This window comes from Telmatherina bonti (genome assembly GCF_933228915.1).
Source record: "Telmatherina bonti genome assembly, chromosome: 8".
NCBI lineage: Eukaryota > Metazoa > Chordata > Actinopteri > Atheriniformes > Telmatherinidae > Telmatherina > Telmatherina bonti.
In genome coordinates this window covers 33,438,902-33,451,828 of record NC_136626.1, presented here as the reverse complement: position 1 = coordinate 33,451,828, position 12,927 = coordinate 33,438,902, and the positions used below count along the sequence as shown (strand labels likewise).

General features: G+C 39.4%; 1 protein-coding gene across 1 annotated transcript in view; it reads right to left on the bottom strand.

The window, feature by feature from the left end:
• Positions 1–5,073: 5,073 nt before the first annotated feature.
• Positions 5,074–12,927, bottom strand: part of atp10a (ATPase phospholipid transporting 10A) — a gene marked incomplete at both ends in the record, with an annotated part of 62,845 nt that continues 54,991 nt past the window's right edge. Inside the window, 7 exons of the mRNA XM_079245719.1 lie at positions 5,074–5,713; positions 5,880–6,067; positions 7,625–7,729; positions 7,842–7,922; positions 9,106–9,306; positions 9,378–9,503; positions 11,056–11,132. Coding sequence (XP_079101845.1) covers positions 5,074–5,713; positions 5,880–6,067; positions 7,625–7,729; positions 7,842–7,922; positions 9,106–9,306; positions 9,378–9,503; positions 11,056–11,132 — 1,418 coding nt within the window. The remainder of the gene's footprint in view (positions 5,714–5,879; positions 6,068–7,624; positions 7,730–7,841; positions 7,923–9,105; positions 9,307–9,377; positions 9,504–11,055; positions 11,133–12,927) is intronic.

Sequence of the window (12,927 nt, the reverse complement as noted above, 5' to 3'; positions counted from 1 at the left end):
CTGGTCCAGACAACTGCTGCTCGCTGGATATTTTCTCTTCTTCAGACCTTCTTTGGAAACACTAGAGATGGTTGTGTGTGAAAATCCCAGTAAATATTCAGACCAACAACCATGCTGCGTTCAAAGTCACCTCCCTTTTCTTCCCCTTTTGATGCTCAGTTTGAACCGATATTGAGCTATTGTCACGTGACTAGCTGGTTAGATATTTGTGGTATTAAAGCTACAGTAGATAATGTTTCTCAGAGACATTTATATTTTACTCTGGGTGAAGTGGTTCCTCATCCTGATAGTAGTCTATACATTTTGTAATCATGAACAATAAGAAATATAGTTAGACCCCTCAGTTTACTGTAAATCTATAAAAACTCTGAACAATCCAAACGTTCGGACCAAATGGAGTTGTTCATTTCTTATATTTCGTAAGCTTCTTCTCCCGGCTCCCCTCCTCCCCCTCCAGCAGCGCATACCTGATAGCCACATCCTGCATTTGTGTTAGGATGAAAATATAAAGTAATGAAGAAGAAACTCTGAAGGCAAACATGGCTGAGAAAATGCAGGAAGGATTTATTTGTTCAGTTTATTTGCCTCCTCCTGCTAAACAGCCGAGAAAGAGAAAATCGTTGGTGGAAAAAGCTGCGAATAAAAAAGTCTTGGATCATGCAAGGAGCAAAACCAGAGGGGGAGGAGTCAAGACAGGGCGCCACTTTCACATCTTCCTTGCTCCCCAACATTACCTACCCCAGCTTATATGGAAATAGTCTACCTAATAAAGTGGGCAGTGAGTGTTCAACTAGTAGACTCTTTGCTTGGTTTGCTCAGCCATGTTTATAACTAATGTTTATATCAGGATAACTCAGATTAAAGCAGCTGTCTGCACTGATAAGTATGTTCTCATGCTTATTTAGGTGCAAATGCCTAAATATGTCATTGTGCAACAGGGAATCGCATAATTCTAACATAATGATATATTATCATTATATATATGACAGTTTATCCTTTTGTTTATTTACTGACCTAAGAATCATCATAATCCTCTTTGCAAACAAATAGGAAATGTTCGAAAGGGTGAAAAACACACAGAAAGAAAGCATATAATCCTCATGAAAGACACAAATAATAAAAGAAAAACAAACCCTTTATTATATTGCTGCTATATCTTGTTCACAAGCAGCCATGAACAGGAAATTTTCAATTAATCCAGTTAAGTAAATGGACAAAAATTTGATATGAAATACTGTAATTCTGAAGACAGTTTGGTCATCGCTGGAGTTCAATTAGTTCTATAGATCAAGGACAAAGAGAGAAAACTTCCTAGTATGCAACAATTGCAGCATAATCGCAAAGCATATAGCAGGTCGAATAAAGAGCCAAGAAAAAAAAAAGCATACTGACCCAAAATAATCATGGCAACGTGTGGTGAAATGAGAAATAAGTTAAAGTGGATATGTTGGAATATAGCAGTGAACACATTTCAGCTTCATTCTGGCACACAGAACGTGACAGAGAGAGAGAACAGAACAAACAGATCTGATGAAACAAAGTGAACAGACTGAGAAGTCTGAATCTCGACAACGCGCCAGAAAATAACGCTGTACTCATAAAAAAACCAAAACAAACAAAAAAAAAAAAAAACCCCAAGAAAAAAGAAACCACTAAGCATGTAGCCTCATAAATGTCTATACAAACACAAAGATGATACAAATTCAGCATCATGAGTAAATTAGCAACTTCTTATCCAGTGTTCAGGCACATGCTACTGCTTAGAATATATAGAAATATATAAGATCTTTGGCGTATGTTTTTCTCTTTACAAAAAAAACAGACACAGCAGTCTTACAATAAAGCTTTGCATCTTTCCATTTCCCACATTTTGTTTGGTCACATGCTGAATAGATAAAATTGTTTGTCAATAGAAAAATAATAAACACCTCCCATTCTTTGCATACTGTCTCTGTCAACCACCATCGGCACTAAAAAATACTCCACGGCAGCTCTGACTTTATATTTTCAAAGTGCAAATTTACATAATAAAGCAAGATCTTTTACACGTAGAAAGACCTTTCAGCATTGAGGATGTGGTTGACAGCTGAACAGTGACAGGAAGAAAACAGACTGGCTTGGCATAAACTCATAACATGAATTGAACTATTAAAAGGACCTTCAAGTAAATCTGTTTCTCACACATGATGGTAGCATGTTGTCAACTCCCTGTGCAATGCTTAAAGAAATAGTTTGACAGCTCTGAAAAATAACACACACCTGCTTTCTAGTTTTAAAAAAAGGCTGAAAAATATTGGCTAAGTTAACTAGCTGAAAGTTAGCTTAGCTTAGACTAGACCAAAATCTGCCAGCTAGAGGCTCCAAATCGGAGTAATTAGCATACCTCATTTATAAAAAGTGACTCCAGTCTCTTGCTGGTTATCTGGCAAAGTTTTGTGGGGGGGGAAAAAATCAATAGTTATAAAAATTAAACATGATGTAAAATAAGTTTGCTTTTAGTTAGCTGCCATAGCTAAAAGCAGAGCAAGCTCGTAGCCTTGTAAATTCTGTTACTGTGAGGCAACTAGAGCTGACGTTGTGATCCAATGCAGTGTACTTTATTTAAAAATATTCTATAATCAAAAGCCTAAAAAAAAAGCTCCAAATTAAGATTGGGGACCAGCACGATTTTATTAAAGGGTACAAAAATAAGTCTCCCAGCACCTTTAAAGCTAACTAGCATAATGCTAAATTGGGTTTGTGTCAAGGGCGTCATATACAAACCAAGTCTTGGTAAGATGCAGCAATTCTACTTTCCCCTGAAAGTAGTGTTACACAACTTTCATTAGCCCCCAGCTAGTTTTCTGGTAAACTCTGCAGATCTGTTGTAACTGTAAGTGAATATTCAGTATGGCACAAATGATCTAGGACAAGGGACAACTAGCGCTATAGTTGTGGTCAAATGCAGTGTGCTTGATGAAAAGCTGGTGCACATAATGTTTACCAGCAGAAACCTCTGAAAGAGACTGTTTACTGCCATCTCTCTAAGCTAAGCTAAGCTGTCTACTAGATCCAGATTTCCCACCATCTCTCTAAGCTAGGCTAAGCAAAGCTGTCAACTGGATCCAGATTTGCCGCCATCTCTCTAAACTAGGCTAAGCTAAGCTGTCTACTAGATCCAGTTTTCCCACCATCTCTCTAAGCTAGGCTAAGCTAAGCGGTCTACTGGATCCAGTTTTACCGCCATCCCTCTAAACTAGGCTAAGCTAAGCTGTCTACTAGATCCAGTTTTCCCACCATCTCTCTAAGCTAGGCTAAGCTAAGCGGTCTACTGGATCCAGTTTTACCGCCATCCCTCTAAACTAGGCTAAGCTGTCTACTAGATCCAGTTTTCCCACCATCTCTCTAAGCTAGGCTAAGCTAAGCGGTCTACTGGATCCAGTTTTACCACCATCTCTCTAAGCTAGGCTAAGCTAAGCTGTCTACTAGATCCAGTTTTACCGCCATCTCTCTAAACTAAGCTAAGCTATGCTGTCTACTGGATGCAGTTTTTCTGCCATCTCTCTAAGCTAGGCTAAGCTAAACTGTCTACTGGATGAATTTTTCCCGCCATCTCTGTAAGCTAGGCTAAGCTAAACTGTCTACTGGATCCAGTTTTTACAGACTTACTGTTTGAATATTACATTTGAATGTTGAAAATTTATCTAAAGTAAAATAAAAGATCATACTTAAGCCTAGGGACCAGCAGGGTTTTATCAGAGAGTACAACAATATGCCTCTCAGCACCTCTAAAGCACACTAGCATGATGGTATGGTATGTTTATGCTGAAGATGTCGGACTCTGTCTTGGCGAGCTGCAGCACTTATATTCCCTAGAGTTCACAGTTGTTGGTCAGTGGCAAGGTTTAATTCTAAACAAAATATAAAAACAAATCAGGGTGCTTCTTTAATAAGCTCTGAGTAGCTATAACCAGAGGTAGCTGGTAGCTTAGCATTCTGCTAACTGCAGATGGTTAATTAAGACAAATATGGTGTAACTGCCTCATAACAAGTGGTAACAAACGCTATGGCTGTGGTCAAATGCTGTGCGCTTGATTTTTAATAAAATCGATTCAGGAAGGTCCCAGTTTTTTGCTCAAACAAAACAACAGAGATACAAGATTCAATGAGATTTTGAGATGACAGATAACTTTGATTTGTCCAATTCCAGTTTAAGATGAGGATGGAAATTGTGTTGGTCTGGTCAGTTCTTTGGTAAATGCCAAATAATATTTAAATTTCTCTTGTAAAACACAGCTAAAAACTATCCAGTGAGTCAATGCACACACATACCTTTCTTTACACCATTGTGAAGATATTACAGAGCTCCAACAGTAACCATCACCTTATTAAAACCCAGTTTTAGCACTCTAACCGTGAAACTAAAGTTGGTCCAAACAGACAGAAACACACGCAAACAAAGCATAATTCCTGGTAGCTCTCAAGCGCAAAAAGACAAAAACGAACTTTTTGTTGAGATCTTATGTAGCATAATTCTGTGTGAAGTTAACAGTTCAGTGGAATGTAATGATTAAAATAAAGTGAAATAAATGTAATCCAGCAATGAGGCTAACAAGTGCCACAATCTTCAGCATGGCGATAGAAATCTTTGGAATAAAATCCTCACACTGAAAATTTATCTTGGTGGGATTAAAACCAGAGGTGATTTGAGGCCACAGCGGCAGCTTGGCCCTGGCCTTAATGCCCCTTACTGGCTGAACTAAAAAAAAGAAATTTGAACAAACTCCCAAATTACTCAGCAGTGAAACGTCTCTCTTCTCTGGTCAGCCTTAAATCTGATCAAGTACTGAGATACATATTTGTGAATTGTAAATTTCCTCGCAAGAAAAAAAAAAAAAAAAAAAAAAAGGGAGACATTCCAGTTCTTCCATCTCCCACATCTCAAAAATATTTTAACTTAGCTTTGCCTCAAAAATATAAAGTACCTTTTTGCATATTTATAAAATGATCTCTTTGAAAAATACAATAAAATAAGATAAAAAAAAAAAAAAAACTATCGTGCAAATTGGAGTATGAGAAACATACTTAAAGACATCACAAAGCGGTGTGCAACGACTGTTCTGCGTCTTCCTTGGTCCTGTGTGCTGGCTGAACTGCGAGTCCTTCCTCTGAGCTCCTTGTGTACTTAACGTATTGCGACACCCCATCAGGGGGCAGGTTCAGCAGGATGCTGTCTATCTGTGTGGTAAGAGGTGTGGACGTGGTCCAGCTGGCCAGACTCGGCTCTGACAACTCTACAGTCGTATTAAGGCACTCTGAGTCTTTGGGAGAAGGAGGCTGCTGCTTCCCTGAGAGCGTGGGAGCATCTTTGGTGTAGGGAAGAGTGTCTGATTCTGTTAAGACTAAAGCATGGAGATCTGAGAGGCGTTCTGGACTGTGTGGGGGCGCCGCCGGGCTTCTACTGCCCTTCTGTTCATCTGTTTGTGAGGCAGGACCCTGTTTGGATTGTGATGCCTTGCAGGCAGGAATGCTCCTCGGGTCCTTTTTATTGCAAGCTTCGGGGGAGATCTTGGTGAGGGAAAGGAAGGGAGGCTTGTGGCTGAGCTGTGACCCCATCTTGACTCTGCTCAAGCTGAGGATGTTCCTGCGAATGTCGATGGGGAGTTTATCCAACTGCCTTCCCACTTGCACTTGGCTTGGAAACAGCGTGCCTTGGCACGCCCTGTAAAAATATCTGTAAAACAAACCAGAATCAGACATCCGGATACAACTGCAACGCTACATACCAGGCTCTTGGTATAAACATGGAAGACATCTGCTATTGATAACAGGAGTATTTCATAAATATTTGAGCAAGTGGTTTAGGTTTTAACTCATGTACGATGTGAACAGGAGAGTACCGGGGCAGCAGGGCCGCTACAGGCGTGATGGTGCACAGCAAGTAGAAGAGAGGGTCCTGCAGCAGCGTCTGCATGGTCCAGTAGGGATTGGACGGGGAGTAGCAGGTGGGACAGGAGGCGTTGTACAACAGAGCCACACTGAAGAATAAGGCTATACTGAAGGCGATGGACAGCCAGTTCATCCAGGTCTACAGGGGACGGAAAACAAAGACAAGAAACCGTTTAATCCTCTGGTTAAATGTAGGAATCAGTTTGGTCTTATTGATGAAATTCAGGTGTTCTTTCAGACTCTGAGCTAAACGTTTGGAAAGTTTGCTTTCGATATGTCCAATAAAATAAAATAAAACATACAAAAAACAAAAAACAAAAGTAAATTATTAAAAAAAAAACCAAAACAACAAAACCAGACATACTCGAAAAGGAATGGGCAGAAGTAAATAAAAATCTTATTAAACCCCACCGCCTTGCCATCAGTGTTTACCGTGTGTTCATATACTCATACATACATATCTTAAATAATATTTCCAAATTTTTAACTGTTCTTTACATCTGTACATAAAATGTTACAAAAACAGGGTTTTATCATCTTAAAAACATCGTCAGAGTCCGCTCGTTTCTTTCTCTTTCCAGCACAGAGGTGCTGGTGCATGCTTTCAGTTTTAGTAGAATAGATGATTGTAATGCCCTGCATTGGCTCCCCGTGTGACTCACGATTGATTTTAGTCTTTCATGTGTTTAGAAATGTCTTAATGATCTTGGGACTTCTTCTTTTTTTTTTTTTTTTTTTTTTTTTGAAATAACACTCTGAGGTACCGGCCTCTTAAATGTTCCCCAGGAAACAACTAAAACTCATGGCGAGGCCTCGTTCCACTGCTACGGCGTTTGACGGTGGAACAGCTCATCAGAGAACCTCGGCGTTGCTCAAGGCCTAGCTTTTCAGCTCGGCTTTTACCTAAATTTTCTTGTTTATTTTTGTTTTATTTGACATTATCTTTATTAATTCCTTAATGGTATTCTTATCCTTGTTCTCTTATCTATTACCACATTATTATGTGCTGTGTGTTTTTAAATAAATACTTTGATGTGTGAAGGCTTTATTTTAAAATGCAGAAACAGTTTTTGTTATGTAAAGCACTTTGTGTTGCTGGTTGCATGAAAAGAGCTTTATAAATAAAGTTTCATTGATTGATTTAAACTTTAGTTTTAGGCCATTGTTGGTGTTTTTAGAGCAGGAAGAAAAAAAAAAAAAAGACCACTGATGTCATCATTAACCGTTTCCACTGTGGCTTCACTTTTCAGCCAAGTCCAGCTTTTATGAATGGATCAGTTCACAACCAACATGGAAACTGAACAGTGGAGACAACCTGCCATATGAGACTGAATGAGGGGTTTTCCTCTGTGTGTGCACAGAAAACAGCTGAAAACGGTAAAAGCTGTGATTGGCTGAACAGAGCTGATGAGTGAATCAGGTGGAGCATCGTCCCGACTCGGCCTCATGATGCACCTGCCAGCCGAGCATTGTTTAGCATGTCCAGGAGACATGTTAATGAGAAAAAAACCTCACCAGGCTGAATTTAAAGCATAAAAATATGTAAAAAGGAAGGAAATGAATAACTGGATATATTAAGATTTAAATACAGGGAAGAGGTGGATAAGCTGGTAATAAGTTCTGTGGAAGGTTTGTAAAGTTTTATTTTTTCAGCTGGACTTAAATGTCCATCTGTCTTTGAAATCAGGGCACTTACCCATGTTTTGGTCTCAACTCCCAAATGCACCAGTATGGTGAATAAAGCGATGGTGGTGATGGGAGTTCCCCATGTAAACAAATCCACGTCTGAGTCAGCGTAGGCCTGGGGAGGGAGCGGGGGAGGAGACCAGGGTTAAAAGAGGAGGATGACGAGGAGTAACTACAAAACGTCCATAAATAGTGAGCATGGTGACGGAAATTAAAAGCAGACTCACAAAGTAAGGAATGAAGAAGCAGACCAGGCTTTGGTAAAAGGAATCAATCATGTTCATCCAGAACATATATGGCTTATATTCCTGAAAGATAAATCCACACATCGGGATGATCCATCACACTGAGATTAAAAACTTATGCTTTATTCAGAGATCAATGTTATTATTACCAGGATCAAATTTTTATTATGACTTATGCTAATATTTATATTCATATGTTCACAATATTCCCTTGAGATAATCAAAATATACTTTCATTTTATTCTGAATTCTATTTGAGATCAATAAACATCTTTTGTTGTTAAAAAAAAAAAAGCGACCTTAAATGAATTTGTGCCGTTTTACTGGGCCGTTCAGGTGAAAGTTGGATATTAAACACTGTCTAACAGTTAAAAGCTGTTAATCAAGTTGGTATGACTGGTTTGTCTGTGGCGATGCTGGTAATACATAAACATCACAATCAGCATGCAAACCTCACACTGACATTTACATGTTGGTCGGAGAAACATTTGAAAATAGTTTTAAAGTTCATGCAAATAGTTTTGCTGCTGCAGATTAATGTCTAAAACATTCAAATATGGAAAGCTTAGTGATGTGGGATAGACGGTGATAAAATAGAGTGAAGATGAAGCTGAACAATGTCTAAAAAAAAAAAAAAAAGCGACAGAGTAAAGATTGAGAGTTTTGTAGATTTGGGAAATAAAATAAAATAAAATGAAATAAAACTGTATTCTGTTAACATATTTGTTAAAATAAAAAGAACAAAAGACAAATCAAACAAAAAAAAGACACATACAAAGTTCAATTTAAAGTGAAACAAAATTAAAAAGACAGAAAAAGACAAAAAAAAAAAAATTCTGAAAATATATATTTTTTTATAATAAAGTAAAGAATGAATAAAAATTACCCAAATCAAAACAGACACTTTGGTCAACCTTGTTGTGTTTTATATATAGAAAATTGCAAATTGCAAAAAAGGCTTAAACACTGCATCCAACAATCTAAAATGAAAAAAAAAAAACAAATAAAATAAAATAAAATCCACATAAACTAAAAATTAAAATAGAGTCTGAAAATACTGTTCAAAAGAAAAAAATCAAAACAAAAAAAATGTAAAGAACTGACTGAAACACGTTCTGTTCATCTGCAGGACCAAAACGTTTCATGAAACACCTTCAGGAAACCGTGTTGCTTTCAGCTTTTATGACTAATCCGGATAAATAAAAGCGATTAAAGCTGTGATGATAGTTTGTTACATCAAACAGACCTCGGAGTTCTGGCCGGTCACGTAAAGCTGAGGTAGTCGCTGAAGCGTCTCTGCCGACACGTCTTTGTCCAGAGTGCCAGTGATGAGTTGTGGGAAGGCCGAGAACATCAGGTTGAAGAAGATCAGATACCACTGGTCAATCATGGCAGAACCAGAGAACCCACAGTAGAACTGGTACCAGAAGACCAGGGCCACAAACATCTGTGGGAACCACGGATTCAGGTAAGCCAGAACGTCCAACCCCTTTGTAGGAGCAGCTAAAAGTGACTCACAGCGTTCTTGTAGAAGAAATACAGGATCATGTTTGCCAGTCGAGAGTAGCACCAGTGTCCGTGGACCAGCAGGAGCTTCTGGAGATACCGGAACCGTGGGAGGGCAAAGTCACTCGCCATCACCGCCTGCAAAACACCCGACATTCAGTCTCCACCCTCCTCCATGTTGTCACCTCCTCCCGCTTTCCATACACACAACAGAAGACAACATTAAGAAGAGAAGCGGTTAGAAATGTCCGTCCCCGCTCCACTGGTGGAAATCTCTCCGTAACGGGACACACAGCTAAAGCGCCAACATGCAAACGCCGCCTGAAATCAGCCCTGTGGCGGGACATTTTGATCAAGTGGCAATCTGCGGCAGTTAAAAGTGAAGCCTATGTGGAAGTGCATAAAACTGCAGTTCCCCTTTCATCCACTAGGGGCTGCAAAACAGAGCAAATGTCCATAGACTACCATGTTAAAAAGACCAACTTCACAGCAGAAATAAACATGTTTACAGCCTGGTTCAAAAATCTATTTTAGGTTTAATAATAATTTTTCCTAACTCGCCCATTTAAAAGTAATTTAATCTCGAAATTTGGCATATTTAGGGGCGTGTCCTTTTGATTGACAGGTACCCGATCTCCCGCTTCAAGTAAGAAGAACGTAGAACAACCGCGGTTTTTAGCCGGTTAACAACGTGACTTAGCTTTAGCCCGCTTACCTCCGTTAGCTGGTTAGCTCCTGTTAGCTCCTGTTAGCGCCAGGTTAGCTTGGTTAGCTCTTAGCTACAGAAAGCTCGGAGTTCGCTCGATGTCAATCATTCAACATGACGCTCACAGCCCCCCTCTCAGTTCCACCTCTTTGCCCATATTTGTATTTTCCGGGTGAGACGACACGCATGACGCTGCCAAGATGGCGATGGTAGGAACCGCCCACCGAGCTTCAATTCAGCTCTTCAGAAACCTACGTGTGATGTCTGGGAAGCTCCGCCCATCTTTTTGTATACAGTATATGGTTACGACACCTCTCGACTGTCAACACTATCTGTCAGAAAGAGAAACATGGCGGACGGCTCCATCAGCGCCTGCTGAGCTTTAATAAAGCCGTCATGGGGAGCGCGCTCCTGAGAGGAAAGGTGTGTTTAGCATAATGCAGAGTAGAGACAAAGTATCAGATCCCGAGGACTGACCACGATCCCAATAAGAGCTAATCTGATTAACAGTTATTAATCTAGTCTCCAATTGAAGGACGGGACACAGGGGCTGTGACAGCTGTGAAGCCTCTCCGGGAAGTTAAATGGGAATCTCCATCATCTGTGTGAGTTCGCCACTCTAGAAGGGAGGAGGGATAACCCCGGCTTTGACATTTTTTTTTAACAGCATATCAAAGACTCCACCCTTGGCTGTGACCTTGGAGCAAAAAGAGAAGCTAGTGTTAGTGGAACCAAACCTGAAACCCCGATAAAATGAGCCTGCAGGACACAGGACAGGTCTCCTGAGTCAGCTGAACACAGGCTACGCTATTTATAGCCAAAACTTCCACTTCAGAGTAATGAAAAGCCATTAACTGCACCACAATGTGAGCCTCTTCCCTGATACCCTCATCTTCCACCCCATAGCTCCTTCATAACATCTTTTTATCATCAGTTGTAAATCTCGCCTTAGTCTAAGTTTTCTCCACTCACATTCCCTTTTACCTGCATGCCCTCCTGTCCAGAAATCCCCACACCGACATCAGCGACCTGGATCATGCTGACGTCGTTGGCCCCGTCACCTGTAAAGTAAGTAAGTAAATGTTTATTTATATAGTAACATAAATATCACAGAGCACTTCACAACAAAACACAACTTTAAAACAACATAAAACACGAAGAAAAAACATAGAAACAAATAAAACTAAGTAAAAGCATGATTTAAAAGCTGTGTCTTAAGCTGCTTTTTAAAAGAAATGACTGACTCAGCCGATCTCAGGCTGAGAGGAAGGGACGCCACATAGCAGGCGCCGCTGCCGCCTTTTGTTTTGAACCGCATATGTAAAACTCCCAGCAGACCCTGGTCAGTTGATCTCAGGGATCTGATGGGAACATACGGCTTTAAAAGATCCCTTACAAGCAAATCTATAACAAATCTTGCCATGCGATTAATTGTCTCAGAAATTATTGCGATAAACGATAATATTGCGCTGAGCGATTATTGTATTGAGACCATTTTCAACTAAGATAACAATAATGCCATAATAGTACAAGTATGTCCTTCAAAGATCAACATATTTTATTTCTACAGAACATTTAGCTGGATGTTCAGACTAGTTTATGGTAGTCTGCTGAAACAGATCAGGATTTCCCCTGCAGTTTTGGTAACGTAGTTATCTGGAACATCTGGTCTCTAAACACCATGTAACACAGTTACTTGTGTTTCTCGTGTCAAAACGTAGACAGGTGTGTTACTTCACCAATCAGTTTGAAGATGGCCTTCCAAGTTCCCTCTTTAGTTTCAGTACATGGTTTTTATCATTAATTCTCAACATAAATAGAGAATTTAAAGACAAGATAAACATCTATTTAGGATTGGGAAATCAAATAAAAAAAAAAGAAAAAATCGAATATCAAGATTTTTTGCTTCACAATTTTAAAATAGATTTTTTTGTTTAAAGATGGATCTTTTTTAAGTAAATAATTGTCTTTTTTTTGTTTTCATTGATCTTTTAACTTGTCTTCTTGGGCATTACAGCAGCAGAATGATGGTCTGGCTACTGGGTTGTTTTTTCCTCATTAAATTCAAGAAAAATGACGAGAAAAAAAGTGTTTTTTTTTTGTATTTAGTCGACAAAAACCAGCAATATTGAAGAATCATGAGAATCGCAATTCAAATCAAATCAGCACCAAAAAACCAGAATCGAATCAGGACAAAAGCATATTGTCACAGCCCTGCTGTTTAGCTTTGACTTCCAGCTGCTGTTTGACACGAAAATAAAGCTGTAGAAATAAAGGAGCACAAGCACATTTCTGGAATTAAATGTTTTCTCCTTCACCTGATCAATCGCTGCCGACTAAAAGCATCGAACTCACAGCAAGTCGCTTCTGTTAGAACAGAGAAACTATTCTGGCTTTTCTCCTCAGTATGACGCAACGCTCACGCCGCTGAACTCGCCACGTTGCTGTAAACCCAACCAGTGGCATGAATACAGAACTGTAAACAACACAGTTTTACGTTTCATTTCAGTGCAGCATTTAATAAATAATAACCTCATTTAGGTAAACTACTAAACATTTAGCTTTACTTTTGCATAAACAAGCATTTGCTTCCTCTGCAGTACGTAATGAAAACAAAGCAACACAAGCGGCAACATACGCATGTTGTTTAACTTTTTGTTGCATGTGGAAGTTGCTCTGATCTGCTGATATGGTTCAGATCACCTTTTTTTAAAAAGTGTTGATATTTATGATTGATTAATGACAGTATTTAGTGACTGTCTCTTTATCGCGTGTGCCCGAAGCTCCACAGCTGCCTTGTCTGCAACTGTGTGATCAATGCCCACTATGCCGCCTGACCGAACATGTGCAGAACTC